This window comes from Phragmites australis, chromosome 20 (assembly GCF_958298935.1).
Source record: "Phragmites australis chromosome 20, lpPhrAust1.1, whole genome shotgun sequence".
NCBI lineage: Eukaryota > Viridiplantae > Streptophyta > Magnoliopsida > Poales > Poaceae > Phragmites > Phragmites australis.
The window spans coordinates 13,103,084-13,123,004 of NC_084940.1; the positions used below are offsets into that span (position 1 = coordinate 13,103,084).

Sequence of the window (19,921 nt, forward strand, 5' to 3'; positions counted from 1 at the left end):
GTAATGTCTCCAAATCTTCAATGCATGAACCACAACTGCTAATTCCAGATCATGTGTAGGATAGTGCTCCTCATGCTTCCTTAACTGTCTTGACGCATAGGCCATGACTCGACCTTCTTGCATGAGAACACATCCAAGTCCTTGTCGTGAAGCATCACAGTAGATATAAAAATTCTTGCTAATGTCTGGTAGAACTAGCACTAGGGCTGTAGTCAATCTATTCTTCAACTCTTCAAAACTTGTTTGACAAGCCGGACTCCACTTAAAAACCGTGTTTTTCTGTAGCAAAGAGGTAAGAGATTGAGCTATCTTAGAGAAACCTTCTATGAAGCGACGATAATATCCTGCTAATCCAAGGAAGCTTCGGATCTCTAACACATTGGTAGGCGGTAACCAATTCAATACATCCTTCACCTTGCCTGAATCTACTGCTACTCCTCCAGCGGTTATGATATGGCCAAGAAATGCGACTTGATCTAACCAAAAATCACACTTACTAAGCTTGGCATATAGCTGATGCTCTCTGAATGTCTGTAGCACAATTCTCAAATGTTCTTCATGTTCTTCCTCACTCCCAGAGAAAATTAGAATTTCATCAATGAACACCACTACAAACTTGTCCAGAAAATCCATAAATACCTTATTCATGAGATTCATGAAGTAGGCTGGGGCATTGGTCAATCCGAAAGACATAACAGTATACTCATATAGTCCATATCAGGTACTGAAGGCGGTCTTTGGTACATCTGATGGTCGAATCTTCAGCTGATAATATCCAAACCTTAGATCAATCTTGGAGAACACTCGGGCTCCTCTCATCTGATCAAACAAATCCTCAATCCGGGGCAGCAGGTACTTGTTCTTAATGGTTACCTCATTGAGCGCTCTGTAGTCTACACACATCCTTCAACTACAATCCTTTTTATCCACGAAAAGAATTGGGGCTCCCCAAGGTGATGCACTTGGTCTAATGAAACCTTTACTTAACTGTTCTTGGATTTGCTTCTTTAACTCAACTAGGTTGTAGCCGATATTCTATATGGCCTTTTAGCTATAAGGGTTGTACCAGGTACCAATTCAATGACAAACTCAACTTCTCGATTAGGTGGTATACCTGGCAATTCATTGGGAAAGACATCGGGAAACTCACAAACTACCTTGATCTTATCAATGGCTGTTCCTTCAAGCGAATTGAGAGATCGATCCTCTGTTGCTGGTACAGTGGCCACAAACTCAACTTTGGTACCATCTCCATTGGTTAGGTGAACTACCCTTCTGGCACATTCTATAATTCTGTTGAACTTGGCTAACCAATCTATTCCAAGGATAACATCTATGCCTTTTGATTTCAAGACTATAAGATTTGCTAGAAAGTCTACCCCCCTTATTTTAAGTTTCATCCTAGGGCACATATATTTTGCTCTTATTTCTCCCCCAGGAGAACTAATTAGCATAGGATATTTCATCATAACCGTAGGCAAACCATGCTTTACAACATACTAGATGGTTATGAAAGAATGCGAAGCTCCAGAATCAAACAAAACTGATGCAGGCTGAGAATTGGCGAGGAACATACTGTACACCACATCCTAAACATCTTGAACTTCTTCTGTTGTGATGTGGTTGACCTTCCCTTGAACGAAATTCTGTTATCCACGGTTATTCTGAAGAGGGGTCTGATTTCCATTACATGCCTGAAGTTGAAATCGAGTAGACTTTGAGGTGTTGGTGTTGACCGGGTTTGGATTTTTCTTAGGGCACAGATTCACATAGTGTCCTAGCTCTCCATAGTGGAAACATCCTTTGTTGGAGCTAGGGGTGACTGGGCTACTCTTGATTTGCGGGGTAGCTGGTGGTGTATAATGAGGAGCCTGGTAGTTGGAACGCTGAACAGGGACTTGTGTCTGAGGTTTGTACTAGTTGTTGGAGTGGAACATAGGGCCTTGTGGAGAAGCTTAAATTGCCACACGAGGTCGGGTGTTGCTTGATTGTCCTTGGGAAGACATCTTCCTTTTCCTCTCGTCTAGCTGACGGCGCTTATGTTCAACCACTAAAGCTTTGTTCATCAGAGCTTAGAAATTGGCAAACTCCTAAGAAAGTAGGGCATATTCAATGGCATCATTCAGGCCTTCCAAAAAGCATTCCTGGTTCTTCTCATTTGTATCTACTTCATTTGGAGCGTACCTAGATAATTGGGTGAACTTGGTCACATACTCCCTCATGGTTATTGGTCCCTGCCTCAAGCTCATGAATTCTTTCTTCTTCAGATGAACATCACCAGATGACACATGATGAGTACAAAAGCTGGATTTGAACTCCATCCAAGTGATAGCTACTGGATTTTCGTGTGCGGCATAGTACGCTTCCCACCAGTCTAGGGCTTGACCGGCGAGTTGATGTGAGGCATAAAGAACCATCTCTCTGTCATTGCACTGAGCAACTTGTAGCTTCCTCTCTATATCTTTCAGCCAATCATCTGCATCCATAGGCTCCACCGCATGACTGAAGACTGGGGGTTGGGTTCTTTTGAATTCTCCAAGTCTTGAAGGTTGATGGTGTAATGGAACATGGTTTGGCTATTGCTATTGCATCTGCACCATGGTTTGAGTGAGAGCTTGCAAGATCTGAGTCTGCGTAGCTATCTGCTGTTCCAGAGTCATTGGAGGAGGTGGGGGTGGATTCTGGTTGTTGTTGTACCCCTCGTTGGTGTTGTTGTTCCTTCTTGTGTTCACCATCTGATTAAGGTTGGAAAGTGGGACAAGAGTAGACAAGCAAGACTGGCAAGGATTTAACTAAGGAACCCAACTATAATATATTATAGATATTAAAAATGCGGTTGTGGACAAAGTGCCGAAGCATTCCACAGTGCACACCGGCACTCAAACAAAAGATCCAAATTACACACTTAGCACCATAACAAAACTCACACTAGCATCAATCCCTCAACGATTACATCAACGCTTGACTCTAGCAAAACTAAGACGATCTACTAAAGACTCTACTACTGGGACTCCTCTCTAGTGCGGGACCCAGAGGGGGGATGAATCGACTGATTCATCTTCTTTTGAGGTGAAGATGTTGAGGCAGATTCTCTTGCGCGGAGGTGAGTGGATCGACATGACTTCTTCTTCATTTTCTACAGGTTCTCCTTGGTTGACTTCATGTTCATCCTTAAGCAATGAAGTGAAGAAGGCGAGACGTTGACGAACATCTCCCAGTTCCCATAGGGTGTGGTCCAGTTCTTCTTCTAAGGCCATAGTGAGTGCAACTTGTTTGCGTAGCTTGGGGTTTTCTCCAAAAGGGCGCTTCACAAATGGCTCAGCACTCCCACAGGTTCTTCGGGGATGGTATGCATAAGGGGAGTCGACCATCTTGCTATCGTATTGGTCTCGAACACGAGATATGGCTTGTCGTGTTGTGTCTCGAACACCAGCAGTGAAGGTTGCTCTTAGGGTCATTACGGAGTGGATGCCTACAATTCGACAAACATCCATTCCTTCATCTTCGCTTCGCTCGTAGTCGTAGATGGTGACTTCTACCTTCCACTCCACATATCCAGAGTATTGCTTCTTAATTCCCCTGTAGATCGGCTTTTGCATATGTCCGAGTCTAGAGAGTATTCCCCACAGTAGGCGAGGGAGGTGTCCAGTGTGAAGATCGTCACTCTCATAGACGTCGGGAACAGGATCCATGTGGCGGAAAGTGGGGTCATCAATCTCCTCTTCAGTTGGAACACGTTGAAGAATGGGTGGACGTCCTCCAGTCGACTTGCAAGCGGTAAGCAGTTGACGGACCATCTATAAAGGAGAAGTTAGGATGTAAGAATTGACCTTAAGGGTAGCAAGAGACGAGTATGAGGACTAACAAAGACTTCTATGGGTTATAGACGAACTAGAAGAGACCTTAGAATGACCATTCTATCTAGCCTTGCAGTCCTACAGTCAGTGTGGCTCTGATACCACCTCTGTCACACTCGATTTTAACGTACAAAACCAAGTGCGGCTTATGTGTACCCAGTAAATTCAACACACATAAGGACGTCATAGATGAAGTAGCAAAATCAATACTTTAACTTACAATCGTTCACTTCTTACAAAAAAGACTTCACCTAAACAACTTTAAAAGCTAAACGACGGCAGCGGGACGAAAGCATCGGCGACCAAGCACCCCACAGGCACTGACTGGAAGACATTCTCCTAGAACACCAGATCATCGTCTTGGAAATCTCCAAAATCTTCCACTGAGTAGCATATGTTTTGTACGAGATAGCAAGGGTGAGCACATAGAGTGCTCAGCAAGTGTGGGAAAATAATGATATGCAAACTTATATAGAGAATAGGCTAACACATAGTATATTTGCATAAATACGAGTAAGTGAAACAGTAAAGTAATTGAAAATCATTAAGCACTTGTTAAATGAAAGTTATTCCCAAACCATCCAACAACTATCCATCCAAGGTAACCATTCTTAAACTATCACCATCCAGTACCTCCTGTACCAACAAGTCCATGACCATAACCATCTAATCATGTGAGGATCTAAGTCTTCCATAACTGCGGGCACGGCTGTTATAACAGTTTTTACACTCTGCAGAGGTTGTCCAACTTTACCCACAAGTTATGATTTCTATGTTGCCGTGTTCATGACACACTTAACACACACCAGTGGTGTGCCGCCAGAAGATCACTATGAAGCATTGTCCATTGATTAGGTCCTGGTGCTCCAAAAAATGTCAGCCAGGTGTCTAATCAATATCCTAAGCCTTACACATATTGGCCTCGTGGTTGATACGGTAGTTCTTGGGTTGTCGCTCCACAAACCGGTCCTTATATGTGATACTTGGGTAAAGACTATCCAACAGAGAAATAACCAACAAAACCTAACATCTCTGCTTGGAACGTATCCACAAGTCCACCACCATTATCAAACCAACAAATTTCTTGGAACGTATCCACAAGACCACCACATAAACCACCATAATCAAACCAACTCTTTGCCCAAGTCTTAGGGTTCCATGTTACTAAAACAAGTTCATCATCACCATTGCATATGTCCACTAAACATGTATATGACACTTCCCAACATCCCCAAAGTATGGCTAAGCAATCTACCCATAAAAGAAATCTAACCATAAACCATCTAGATTCCAAAGGATGATAATGGAAAATCTAGGAAAAACCCTAACATAGGAGATTACCCATTATATTGACATTGCATGCAATTTTGTAAAATAAAATATTTAAAAATATAGGTTCAATATGATCAAGGACACTTGCCTTCTCCTTGCTGCTGCTTAGTGTATTCTTGCTCCTGGTCATGATGTTCCTCAAATTGATCCAGGTCGCTGTCGATTAATCGCATAAATACCGACAAACATACAAACAAGATATACTAAGAATAGTGCACAAGACAAAAGAACAACAAGATAAAACCTATCTAGAAAGAAAGAGCATTGAAGAACAAATTTAACGGCGCAAGAATCGCTTAAAACGGAGCTACGATGAAAAAGTTAGGGCTAAAACAATTCTAGGGTTTAATCTTAAAAAGAAAATGACTTATTTTGAATAAAACAGAAAGTTCAGGGACTTTTTTTGTAAATATAGGGGACCTAATTGTAATTTTTGAAAAGTTCAAGGACCTAAGTGTAAAAAGACAAGGCTCCTTTGCAGTTATAGAAAAGATCAGGGTCTAGATTGCAAACTTACCAATTGAAGGGATTATCTGAAATTATTTTTAGATTGAAAAACCTCTTTTAATACGTGGCTGCTGACTGGCTTGACACATAGGCAAGAGGATTGAGGTGGCAAGGTGACGTGGCAAAAAACGGCTGATTGGGTTCAAGTATAAGACACGTGGCGCTGTTCGATTGGGTGCTGAAGGGGTATGGTAGGATCTAATCTAGGCCGTGCAAAACAGATCCAGCGACACAGAGAGGCTCGAGCTGTCGGGGAAAAAGAATATGGCGATGCCGAGGGAGTGTGGCGGCGCGTGCCGGAAAGCTCGCTGGTATCGGTTCCGGCTCGCCGGCGGTGACGACAAGCAGCGCAACAGAACCAGGAGAGCGCAGGGAATCCGTTTTGAGGCTTACCAGGGGCTCAGCGGCACGGGAAGGTGGTCGTCGACGACGGAGGCTGCAGTGCAGCACGGGTTCTCATCGGCGAGGGGCTCCGGTGGTCAATTAGCGACGGTGAGGCTGGGGAAAGCTTCTGGGCGGGCACGTGGCTCCGAAAGTGGGCTTCGGACGGCGCTGGACAGCTCTGGAGCGGTGAAGCGGTGAGGACAGACGAGCGGCGGAGCTAATGGCGGCTGGGAGCTCGGGTTTCGCGGAGATGCGATGAAATTCGGTGAGATGGCTTGGGGGAAAAGCTGAGGAGGGGTAGGGCTACTTATATAAGCGACTCGGGTCTTCTCAGGGGCAGTGGCGTTCTCAATTCGGTCTCTAGGGCGGCGGCGCAGCGCATTTGAATCGGATTCGACCGATAGTCCGCGAGGAAGACGACAGGGATGCGGGCCCACATGTCATTGGCGCGCGGTGAAGGCGGCAGAAGCAAAGGCGCGTTCGGCAGCGGTGGTAGGGCGAGCTGGGCCGAGAACGCTGGTGGGGAGCTGGGACGGAAGCGCGGGTGCGGAGTTGGGCCAGGAGGGAAAAGCGGCTGAGCAGGGCGGAAGATGAGGAAACGGGCTGAAGGAAAAAAAATGAAAAAGGCCCGAGATAGATTAATCCTTTTTCCTATTTCCTTTTTCTTTCTAACCTTTTCTAATTCTATTTCTAAGCAAAATAACTTCAAATAAAATCCATCAAAAGCGAATAAAAACCCTACTTGCCTAATTCAGCATGAATGCATAATATTCAAATATATCCTATGTCAATTTTTTTTCTTTTATATAAAATAGGGTTTTTTCTTTTCAATTGTTTAAACTCAATTTAAACTCTAGCAAATTTTAAGAAATTTAAAAAAGTGGAAAAATTAGGGTGTTACACAAAAGGAGCTCACCGACATCGAGATGACACCACTGAAATAGGGAGGCAATAGGGTGGTGAGCCACGATAGTACCAAGGGACATGGTAGCAATGACTGGCATTAATTAGGTCTAGCATCTGTTACCTATAGCAGTCCCCTTTTGCAACCTCATCATTGCTCCCTTTTTGCTGCTGTCATTCACCTACACGACGCACGTGCGTACACATGATACACCATTGTTCGTGTGCACAAATCACGAGTGCATGCGATGCCATGACGGTAGCCTCTGCCGAACGGAAATGTATCCTCTGACTTTACATAGCAAAGTCATGGGTAAACAATATCCGTAAATAGTATTCTGTGAGAGGTCAAATAGTAATTTAAAGGTGTACACTGTAGCACAAACACCGTCCATGAGAATAATGGTGTTTTTTTCCCTTAGCATGGATACTGTAGCACTAGATCTCGCTGGTCCAATTCCAATCAGGAGGAGTTCCTTAGCACGACTCACATTGGGGTAAAGTTACATGTACTCTTCACCACTGAGAGTAACTCTTCGAGTGGAATTAGGAGGAGCTCTGCAAAAAAGTAGTTTTTAGTTTTAGTTTTCCGAGTGAAATCCATAGTAGTGATTCCTCGAAATAAACTAGATGTTATAAACTGAAAAAAAAAGATTCTTTTGATTCACTTCTCACATATAATCGCTTCCTATATAGAGTTTATCCTAAATAATCAATTTAAACCATAAAATCACTTTTATCAGAAAATCATACTCTTAAAAAATTTAGACAGTTCATAATTGATAATTTTAAGTCACTATTACAATCATCGTTATTGTGATCACGGGCGGCGGACATGTGCCTCACCGCTAGAGTGCCGTTGGCGACTAACCGCACGCCCAGCCTTTTGCTGTGCGCGCCAATCTCCACCGCTCCACGATACCTTCCCCTGCTGTCATCATGTCGCAAACGGGAGGAGTCGGATATGTATTAGTTCTGAGCCTGCAAGACCACACGTGCTAGCTAGGCTGATATCGTTTGAATAAGTCCACGCCAAATACAATGTAAACTTAATTTGGATTCGTTGGTTCTAAAGGTCAAATACAAATACAATGCCAAATACCATCTGAATACAATTGTGAGGAAACAAGATGTGCTTTTTGGAAACTAAAGGCTGCTTTCCCCTTCTCCGCTGATTCTCTTCCATGTATGAGAACCGCAGAGTCTGCGTACAAGGAAACAAGAGATCCTTTCCCGTCCTCGATGGAGACGGAATCGCATGCAGCACTAATTCCCGGCCGCCATATTCTCGGACACGGCCGCACCCGCCACCCGAAAACCCACACGCTCGCCTTCCCGGTTCTTGTCGAGCCGCCGGTTCCTCCCAGATCGCCGCCGCCGACCGAAGAAGCATCGTCATGGCCGAACAGAAAGCATGCAACACCTTCTCAGCTAGGGACGTCCGGTACTTCCACTTCTTCGTGAGCCACTCGGCCACAAAGGATCTCGCCGCCGGCCAGTTCGTCGAGACCATCGTCACGTTCGTCCCGGGATTCAAGTGCACCGCGAGGTGTTGGCCGCACTGTGTCTTGGGGATCGAACCGGGCTGGATCAAGCTTTCCGTCGTCGTCACTCGCACGAATCACCCATTGGTGAGGGCCCCCAAGGTGGTGGTAGCCCACATAGAACTACGGACCAGGATTGGGCTGCCGGTTCGCACGGCGATGTGGGAGCAAGAGCTCGCTACCGGCGACTGCGTCGGAGGCGCCTCCGTGCTCGCTAGGAGGGACGAAGTCGAGAAGGATTGTGTTGTGGATGACCACTTCATTGCGCTTTGCACCGTAGCCATCCTAGACTGGCCGCCACAGGCTCTGCCGCTCCCTTCCGGTGTAGGGAACGATATATTCAACATGCCGGACCTCATGGACGTCTCCTTCCAAGTAGAAGGTGAGACTTTCAAGGCGCACCGCCTCGTTCTCGCTGCTCGCTCGCCGGTCTTCAAAGCAGAGCTCTTTGGCGAGATGGTCGAGAGCAGGGCGAGCTCTATCACCATTGATGACATGAGGGCACCCACCTTCAAATTTATGATGGATTACATGTACTACAATGTGCTGCCCCCGCTTGCTCCTGGCGATGCCTCTGGGATGTTGGAATTCCAGCATCTATTTGTAGCTGCCGACAGGTACGCCTTGGACAAGCTAAAACAGGCATGCGAAGAGATAATGTGTACCAGCATCTCGAAAAACACGGTGGTATCAACCTTGGAGTTTACGGAAGAGCACACATGCCCTAAACTCAAGTCGAAGTGCCTTGGTTTCCTTGATGTTGCTGAAAATTTTAAGGAGGTCGGGTCAACCAAAGAGTACCTCCGCTTAATGAACTCCTACCCGTCTTTACAAGTGGAAGTGGGGAATTGGTTCAAGAGACGACGGATAGTGTGAAGACTAGTTAAAATGTTCTATTGGCTGTGATTCAACGACGGATAAAGCGATCGAACAGGGGAGGATTCGTTGGGTGTAATCTGATCCCTCAAGTGTGTCCGTCGCAGATTACATCACAAATAGAACATGTAAAGTTTAGCCGAATTCCCTTACTCACACAATCGAACTGACAGCATCACAAATTTTGATTGCATGTAAAGTTAGGTTTGGTGTTAGGTTTTAGGTATCCGGAATTTGTCCGTTATAGTCGTGTGTTACTATTACGAGTCTAGGAGAATTGTGTGAGTTTAGACCAAAACTAGGAAGATTATGTGCAAGGAACTTTGCTATTTCTGTTGTATACTCTGAGGTTAATCCTTTTCTTAACCTGCCATTTTTATAAAAGCAATTGATCTTGATACATGCTGCTAGCGGCCATCTCTTTGAGGAGATTGCTGTCATATTGTTGGATTTTTTACAATCTCCTCCGTTTTGCAGTTGTTAGGAGCACCGTCTTTCCTTTGCTGTCAGCCTTACCATCATCTTGCCGCATCGTGAATAGTATGCCCACAAGATTGCAAAGAAATGCTTTTGAAACTTAGCGGTATCATCTTCTTATTGTGTATGAAATTATTACGGACATGTCATGTACGGGTCTGCAGCACAATAAGATGAGCATAAGATAAATCTAGACACATAATTCTGAGGAAGATAATTATTACGGACATGTCATGTACTGTTTTTTCCATCCCTTTTACAGTCTGTGCATTTCCTCACCATTGTTTGTTCTCGTTACCAGAATATAGCCGCTGCTTCTCATATTTTGTGCACTTCCCTTTTGCAGATCGTAGCCATCTGTGAGGTAGTAACTTTATATGAGGCAGAGACAGATAATGTTCATACTTTAATGGATAAATTGTGCGCATAGATGGTTAAATTTTAGGCTACATCCAGAAATATACCAGTCGAAGAAACTCTTGATCATCAGCATCACGGACTGTTGAAGAGATATCTGAGGATTTCTTGACCAGAATGTATGACTGCACCTCACCCAAGTTCTGAGAAGGAAAAAAATACATTTAGCAAAATAGCAGCACTTTTTGTATGAAAAGCAATATTGGCGTTGTTGTGTAAGTTTCCTTAAAAACATTGTGTGGATACATTGTTAACATAATGTAATGTGGTGCCCATATTAAATTACTATCAAGAGAGGCAATTTGAAGTTGTGGAATTGCTGCGTGTAGAAATGTGTGTTGAACTCCTGTGGTATGATGGCAGAGTGATGCAGGAGGTTGGCACTGATATTGGAGTGCACAGTCTTAAATTTTTTATAAAAGAAGCAAAGAAACAACCATAAAGATAATGGATGGAACATTGATAAATTTGATTAATGAATTACTTCAATCAACTTAGAATATGTGTGCATGTTCCACAAAAGGGCAATTTTTTCTTTGTCCTGATTCCATTCTCAATATTATTATGAATATCTTGTGTACCATGTTAGACAGGTGATGGTAACATGATACAATTTGAGACAATCGTGTCAGTGACTAACCAGTCTTATGAAAACTGAGACATCTAGGTTGGAGATTATGTTTTCGACAGAAATTTGTTGACAAACTACATCCAGTGTGGGTATAATATTTCCTATTATACAAAATTCCTACTAAACTCCTGCGTTGCAAGCTGATACTTTTCAGTTCTTACTCTAAGGGTGATTCTATTGTGTTGGTGACAAGTTTCTAATTCCATAGGAGGCTATCTGGTGACTAACATGCACATGGTACAGCATACAAATAAATGGATATAGAAAGAATAGAGAGCTAGATAATTCCAATGACATGTAGCAGGTTGTGACCGTTCAAAAATTTCAGATAAACACTATCTCACTGAACCATGGAGACATAAAAGATCCTCTAGAAAGGTTGTGACCGGACTCGTCAATGTAGTAATGAGATGAGACAGGAGAGGAATGGTTCCTCTTCGGAATGGTTCCTCTTCAACACAGACAAGAGAATCAGAGCTGCAAGAAGCACAGCTATCACCATCGCTCCGATAGCGAAACTGTTTATCCCACTGCCATTCCCTCCACCTGAAGAGCTTCCCACTGAAGAGCCCTTGTCCATACCAGGAGGAGCTGAGATCTGATAGGAATGGGTGGAGCTAAGTTTGTTGTGGTGAATTCCGGATTTTGACAGGTGAAGAACTGGAAGAAGATTGAGTATCACCTTTTCGAGGCATTGGTATATCTGTTTGTTTTCCAAACTGATTGACAATATGACTTACTTTGAGAACATGTAGACCTGCCAACATAGGCCAATGTGAACCTAATTATTAATGTTTAATAGTCCAAAATGTAATTATAAGTCAACACAAAAGAACACAATATTAATTACCTCATCCTCGCCCAGAATTTTGTACATTATTGCTGCAGGTGTTTTCATAGAAGGATCACAAAGAGGAAGACCAAGAATAGCACGTAAATGAATATATCAGGTAAGAAAGCGCCAAGAACACATATACAGGAATGCGGAGGTACCAGGAAGATAGCATAATTTGCAAAATGGCTATGAGGAAAAATTTCAGTTCTAAAACAGGGCCTAAAAAATTAGGAAGGACGCATTTCACAGAACATGCAGATGAGTCACATTAAGATAAAAATTCCAACGCTTAAAAAGCTGGACATACTGGCCTATTACTTGAGTTTGATTATCTATATAGGTGAACTCTTCATATTTACAATTTAATGTATGCCCAATTGCATTATATAATTCAGTACTATTCTTTTGTTATCTTTTTTCCTTCTAAAATCTTCTTATTTTCATTTTTTACACAGTTTCCAGGCCAGAGTCAGCTAGCATTATTATCTCCAGTGTAAGAGGAACTAAATCCAAATTCCAGACTTGGAAGTTAGAAATCATAAATTCTCTTCAGCATTGCTTAATCCATGAGGTAACATCCACAACAATATTAAATTATCAAAGGGCAGCTTTCGGAGAGAAATGTATACAACAATCAGTGACATTAGTCTATCGATATAAGGGCTTATTTAGATGGACAAAGATCGGCCACGAACCTGACCCAATCCGGGTGTGATTGCACAAACACTTTCATTTTGATATCTCCCCCAAGCAAAACATGGTATTAGCACTGACAAAGATCCATTCCCAGAGTGGATTGGAAGAAGATCAACCTAAACCCCTGCAGATCGTCTTTCCTATATATCAATAATCCCCCCAATCCTAAATTTGTTACATTTGGCCATCTACCAGCATTACTTTTTTAAGTCAAACCAACCTAAGTATACTTTTCACAGCATAACAATAAAACAATGTAATGTAATAGCAGTTGCTACAAAGTAAAACAATGTGCTATAAGATCTAGATATGACCAACTTAGGATCACTTGCCAAACAGAATACTTTATTGTACTTGCTATATTTCTTTTAAAGACAGATTTGACGTAAAGCTTTGACTTCAGGTAAGTTGTGAAAATACACTATATCAGGAGTCATTATGTGATGTCATCAAGGTTGATGACAGTCTAAAGAAAACTACAAAAAGTAAAGTCTTGGGTGAGTTGACAGTGGCTTGCATACTGTTATTAAGGTCCAGGAAGATTGGTCCAAAATGTAATTTCACTCAGGCATTGAAAGAAATTACAATAAAAATTTTTACAGGAAACTGAACAGCTTATATCTCACGAGGTCAGGACCGTGGGCTATTGTGAAACATGATCGTGCGCCGAATTTGCTGTACAAATAGAATACTTTACCATGAAGCATGATTATATAAACAAAAGTCTTGTTTTTAGACTTTTCTCGCCTTTGTCATCAGGCTTTATTGGTCTAGTTGCACCACGCCTATCCCCAAATCATTCTCCATGGCGTCCCTCTCCAACTGCGCCACGCCTATCCCCAAATTACTCTCTTCCCCACATCGCCCCACTCTCTTCGCTGTTGCCGTAGAGCCTAAGGCCAATATTGGCCTCCACTACTGTGACCGCGCGATGACCAAATGAATAGCACAGAACACGAAAAATGGAAACATAAGGAGTTTGGAACGAATAGGAGAAGGATTACAAACCAGACTTCCATTTGAGATAGGCCATCCCGGATTCGGCGGGGATCAATGGTGGCGAGGCATAGGAGGGTTTCATGGATCCGTCTACCACCCTTTTGAGTTGGCGGTGCTTCTTGCCGTACGTCTCCTGCAGGTGCCCACTCGTGGTCCAACAATACCTTCTCCAGCCACACCCGCACCACCGCAAGCTTGGCGTCTGTCGTAGCCTCCCTTCATCTAGATTCGCTACTGCCCACGCTGGCCAGCTCCCGTCCTTGCTCAAGAGAAGGCAAGAGAGGTGGGCTAGAGTCTGTCAAAGGAGGCAGGCACGGGCCATGCCGTTCGGCGTCTGCACTTGCCCCTACGCAACCTCAGGCGCTCTGCCATCTCGCGCCCTCGTTGCTTGGCGTCGGTGGAGAAGAATGGTGTTAGCGGCACACGGGGTATGCGGTGGCAGAGCTCCTGGAACATGGGGCGGCTGGGCCTCTCGGTGAGCCAGACCACTTGGGCAGCGGTTGCACGTGGGGCGTCACGGCGCCTCGGGGAGTCGGGTGCCCCCGCCGCTTCCTATCCAACGGCACGCTAGCCGCGTCCATCCTGGTCATGAGCACCTCCGCGCGCGCAGTGTCCCCAGCCTTCAGACACATGTGCAGCATGGTGTTGTAGTTGTACATGTGCGTGTTCATGGTGACCCTGGCCCGCACCATTTCATCAAACACCCTACACGCGGTGGCCATCATCCGGGGCTTGGCGAAAGCGATGCAGGCGTGGGCGCGAGACCGCGCGCACGCAGTTGGTCGAACACCAAGACGGCGTCATGGGGCGGGCGGAGTCGGAGAGGACAAGGAGGAGCCAGCTGGGGACCGGGGGGGGGGGGAGTCGGCGAGGAGGGAGGGGAGGAGGAGCGGAGAGGAGAGCGGGTGGCGGAGGGAGAGGTCACGGAGGAGGGAGCGAGCAGCCGGGTGGGGCGCGAGGAGGTGGAGGAGGGCGAGGGAGGCATCGAGCAGGTGCGGCGGTGGCAGGGTGCGGGAGAAGGCGAGTGCGGCGGAGGGGAGCGGGGAGAGGCGGTGGAGGACATCAGTGAGGAGGGACGGCGAAGCGGCGAGCGGGAGGTGGAGGCGGGGCTGGAAGGTGGATTTGATGATGGTAGCGCAGAGGGCGCGGGAAAGGTCGGCGGCGGCGGGAATGTTAAACATAAATATTGAAATATTTATATATCAAATCTAGGTATTTAAAAAATTATTGACGTTAATGATGATACGTTAAAAAGTTAAAATTATAATATACAGGCGACTAAGGAAAGCACTTTACCTGTATGAACCAATTTCTTCTAATATTTAGAGAAGTGAAATCATTAATGATGTATCAATATTGAGAAAAGAAAAGACATACTGAAAATTAAGAAAAGAATAAATTAGCAGTTAAAAACTAAGTACAAAACTACAAAAGTACTGGATCAACTCAAGAAAATCATATCAATTATCATGTCAAACTCGTAAAATCCAATAATATCTATCCTTAACCAATGTCCAATTAATCGATTATCGATGGCCTGCTGCAATAAATAGGGAGTAATGGAATATTAGTATGACTACTTCACTGTGGTCAATATAATGTATGGCTACATGATACTTATGGAAAAGATCAAATTATTATGCTAATTCTGGAAATTAGAAAAGATGTTGCTTCTCACCAATTTAGTTTTCTGAGTCAAATAAGCCTTTGCCCTAATCTGGATCCGATGACCAAAATTTGGCCCAATCTAATGACCGATCCATCCAGTGCGCGCTCCTGGTCCTGATCAAATTGCTGCTAGCTTTTAATACAACGGAGTATGATGACGGGAGAAGCATGAGAAGGTAAAAAAAACTGATCAACAAAGACGCCGAGGAGGTGGAGGAAAAAACTTAAAAACCTGAATACCTGATCAAGATCAACGAAGCATGAGCACTGCAGGAGGTAGGACGCCAGGACGAATGGATGTCTGAATCACGATCCACCAGTCACGACTGTCGAGTGGATCACAAGTCGCACCTCGCACCGTCGGCCGTCGGTCGTGGCCCGTGGCCCGTGCCCATCGCGAAACACAGGAGCACCAGGAGACGAGATCACGAGCAGCCTAATCACGAGCGTCGAGCGTGGCGAGCAGTCAATAGGCCAGCGGCCAGCCAAGCGAACCGACCTATTGATCGTGATCCTTGGAGTTTTTTTTTAGTTAAAATTTAAATAAATAGATTCTCGATGAAGATATTTGTAAAATTAGGCGCCTGCAGCCTTCTGAGAGGGCGGTTACGGTTCCTAACCGCCCGCCCCTCTTGCCGCTCTCTGAGGGAGCGGTTATGGGCATTTTTTCCTGTAAAAATATTTTTTTTCCATTTTGTCCTTAAAAATGTATTTTTTTTAATTAAAGAAATAAAAAAGGAAGGGGTGTAAGGTAATTAAGAATTTAAATTTGGAGTAGGTTATGTAATAGCGGGAGAAAAAAATCAGTAATTAGTAGTTGCAGTATTTTACGTGGGTATGGGGTGTGAACGAAGACAAATATAGTATTAAATATAGGGTGAAAATATTACAATACACTGTAACCGCGACGACACGATGAGGAAACAAAGGTGGCATGTACGGTTCGCACTAAGATCTACTTATTAGTGCGTCGATCCTAATCATAACATGCCTTAGGGAGAGAAAGTATGTCGGGTTACATTAGGTACTCTCTACTGCGTGCATCTAGGATACTTTCCCTTTCGGAGGGCATCGGGACCTGCCGCCTTAGCACGGCGGGCTCTCTCCCGCTTCCTTTCCCTCTCAGCCTCTCGAGCTTGAGCCACGGTACGGTCGTGCGCCGCCTTCCTCATGCGCTCTTCTTCCTCCCGCTTGAGGCGAAGTTCCTCTTGCTATTGCTCGTACTCCCGACGTGCATACGCTTCCCTTCTCCACCTCATATTCATATCGACCCACAGCTTCTGTGAGTCATTTTGCTCATTGTCGAGCCACTGAATAAAATCACAGAGCGGTGAAGGGGACTGAACAAATGGAACAAGATGAGCGGTTAGTAAAAGAGGGTGCGAAATCGGAAGAGATGAGGCGGATATCTGTTACCGTACCGGTCGATAACCAGTTGTTGCATGGCGAGGATTGTCATACTCGTAGTTGGCACACATGAAGAAGCGCAGCCCATAGGTGTATAAGATGTCCTGCGACTCGCGGAGCTTACAAAGGTCACCACAGAAGCACATTGGTGATTCGAGACCTTCAGGTATGGTAGTCCCTCAATGTTTCTTTGGTGGGCTCGATGGAGCTGAGGAAGACATTGCACTTGAGAGATATGAGAAATGAGTGATGCTTCACCGTAAGGAGGTTCGGCTATTTATAGTTGGGGGAGGCAGGAGCATTGGATTCGCTCGTGAAGAAAGGAGTGAGGGCATGGGCGTAGCTGGTGGGAGGAGCATCGGATTCCATCTTGAAGAATGGGAAAGTTGTGTCATTGCCTATGGTCAGAGATTCCACGTTTATTGGTACCCGTGTTGTCATTTACTGATTGGAAAAAGCTGGGTAATGTTGTCACATCTTGTTTAAAGCCCGCGGCAGGAGGCATGTGTTGTCAAGTCATGGTTAAAGTTTAGTGCTGTGGTCACTTCTTCATTGAACGTGTTTGAATATGGAATGCATTTACGAAATGCTAAGTCGACCATACAAAGTGAACGTGTCTTAATACATAGGAGTACATCACAAAACGAATATGCATATGTTAGTTACATAAAATGTAAAATGCTACTCATGCCTCCCTCGTTGCCGTCGCCCGTGCGCCCCATCGTGGTCCCGATGCCGCTGGTTAACCCTCACGTGACCCCTGGAGTAGGTGAGGGGGTCGGGTGGACCGACGTGTCTGGTAGGCCTAGTAGGGACCACCAGTGTCGAGGGCTCGTCCTGCGTGGGCTGTGTCCGAAGCGGTGCACTGGAAACCTGGGACCGCTGAAGGACGTCGTAGTCAGGTGTGCCCCCGAAGAAGTCACGGACGATGTCGTATGCGGTGTCGGGGCCAGCCTCATCCTCCTGACTAGGGTAGGAGGACTGTGAAGGCTCGGTAGGCGTCCATGTGTACTGGCTGGAGGGGTCTATGAACAAATAATTACGTTAGATACGAACAATATGGTATTGAAAGTAGTAGTAAAAAATGTATAATTGTACCTGCGTGGTACGACGGTGCAGCAGAAGAAGGCCACGCTAGCGTGCCATAGTACGTTGCGGGCGGGGTAGGGCGTGGGGCCGCCGAAGACGGACCGGCCTCGTCACCGAAGTAACCTTAGCACAATATTAACTTATTTTGCTGAAAGTATTAGAAACTAGGAATAAGGGTTCCCGGAGTACTTGAGTGTGGACGCACAGGGCTCGATCTACGAGGCTGCGTCGAGACTTGTGCAGGCGGACCTAATGAATGTTTAATAATAATAAGTAAAGGATATAGTTCAACATTATTCAAAAGTATAATTTGTACCATGTTGCTCCGACCCTCCATGATGTGGTAGAAGGGGTCATGTGGGTGCCGACACTGAAGAACGTCGGTGCACGTCTGACGACCGAGACGATTCGGCGTGTACACCACTCGACCTGGGAGGCGGCCCTGCTACATCTGTGGTAGATCGGTAGGAGGTGAGCTTCAAGGCGCGCGTCGTCTTGTCGAAAACCCGTCTAATGAAGCTCGCAACATCCGACGCACTTAGGTGGTGCCCTTGCCGGACGCGGTCCATGGCAGCAGCTGCATCCCTATTTACGTCAACAATGCCGTAACCATACAGCTCCTGGTTCCAGGTGTTGAGTATTTGATCTTTCATAAAATACTGTGACACATATTGCATGGGAAGCATATGGTGCTCCGCGCACGCAGCTATGATGTGTGTACAAGGTTTGTGGAGTAATTGTGGCTTCTGACAACTACATATGCATGTCCCACTCCTTAGCACACACTCTTGAACATGCCGCTCACGTCTACCCCCCTCCGACCCTTATCCCGACACAGGACACTTAACCTGTGCTTTGCAGTACCCTCTTGATTTGCGCGATGCATGTGGGCCTTCTTATTTGCCTTCTCCATATACTCACATAGCATCCGCCCGTAAAGCATATGATTGTCCTCCATTACAACCTTAGCAGCTGCATACCGATCAATAAAGTACTTGCAGGTCCCATGCAAAATGCGTTCTACAATTCCAACTAGTGGTAGGGACCTCATTCCTCACATGACCCAGTTATAAACCTCTGCAAGGTTTGTAGTCATTACTCCATACCTTGCACCACCACTGTCGTACAGCAGAGTCCATTTTTCATTCGGCTCATTACGTATCCACTGTGAGAAGCTCCTAATAGATGAGCCCGATCTCCTTACAATCTGCGGAGTATCGGTTGGGAGAGGACCGAGAGCTATTGGTTTATCACCGTTAGGTGCAGCCTCCGCAGTTTGTTTTAGAGTCAGTTCATCAAGTCTTGCCCATAATGCATTGAACTTACGTTGCTGGTTCTGACTGCACAACTTCTTGAAGAACTTCATTAACTCTTTGTTTTTAAACTGTCTGTAGAAGTTCGCACCCATATGGCGCATGCACCACCTGCTTTTGAGATCTGGCCACTGTACTGGTACACCCCATTGCACGCTACCATGTTGCATATCCAGCAAAGCCTGCAACAATCCTGCATGTCTATCATGAATGAGACACACATCTGGTCGGTCAAGAACAATTGCATGCTTAACCCGCTCTAGGAACCAATACCAGCTGTCCCCATTCTCACTCTCCATGAACGCAAACCCTAGTGGCAGGACTTGGTTGTTACCGTCGACCCCTATTGCAGACAAAATCTGCCCTTTGTACTTCCCAGTCAGGAATGTTCCATCTAGGCATATGATGGGTCGGCAATATCTAAATGCTTTGATAGTTGCAGCGAATGCAAAGAAAGCACGTTGCAACACTCTTTTTCCGCTGTACTCCACATCAGTAGAGGGGTAATGCTTGATATCATAGTAGCTGCCTGGATTTCTTGCACAAATTGTGGCTAATTGACGAGGTAGATTGCGATACGAATCTTCATATGTACGGAACCTCATCTCAATAGCCTTTTGTTTTGCTCTCCATGCCTTCGCATAGTTTATTGTGTACTGGAACCTTTGCTCAATAGCACGGATTATTGATCGTGGCTCATACCTTAGGTTGTCCACAATCTCTCCGTACATAACATTTGCAATGAAAGCAGAAGACAGGTTCCGGTGGGCGAACTCTATTTCCTCAATGTGACAATTATGTTCCTTAACTATTGAGCATTGCCAGTAGTCTGCCCATTTCCCTCTGAATGCGTGCACCCGCCAAGGGCACTGAGGCACCAAGCACTTCACATCATACTCTCTTTTACTTGATTTAACAACCTTGAATTGCCTACGAAGAGACAACGACCAGAATTTCACTGCATCAATAACTGACTCTTTTGTAGG

General features: G+C 45.1%; 1 protein-coding gene and 1 long non-coding RNA gene across 2 annotated transcripts; one reads left to right on the forward strand and one right to left on the reverse strand.

The window, feature by feature from the left end:
* Window positions 1-8,380: 8,380 nt before the first annotated feature.
* On the forward strand, window positions 8,381-9,403 carry LOC133901474 (BTB/POZ and MATH domain-containing protein 1-like). Its single transcript, XM_062342832.1, has one exon. The coding sequence runs from the start codon at window positions 8,381-8,383 to the stop codon at window positions 9,401-9,403; it is 1,023 nt and encodes a 340-aa protein (XP_062198816.1).
* A 941-nt stretch (window positions 9,404-10,344) lies between these two features.
* LOC133901952 (uncharacterized) lies at window positions 10,345-14,608 on the reverse strand. Its single transcript, XR_009906806.1, has 3 exons — window positions 11,611-14,608; window positions 11,393-11,526; window positions 10,345-10,440 (listed from the first exon to the last, which is right to left on the reverse strand). It is a non-coding gene; the product is annotated as an uncharacterized LOC133901952 (long non-coding RNA).
* Window positions 14,609-19,921: the final 5,313 nt, after the last annotated feature.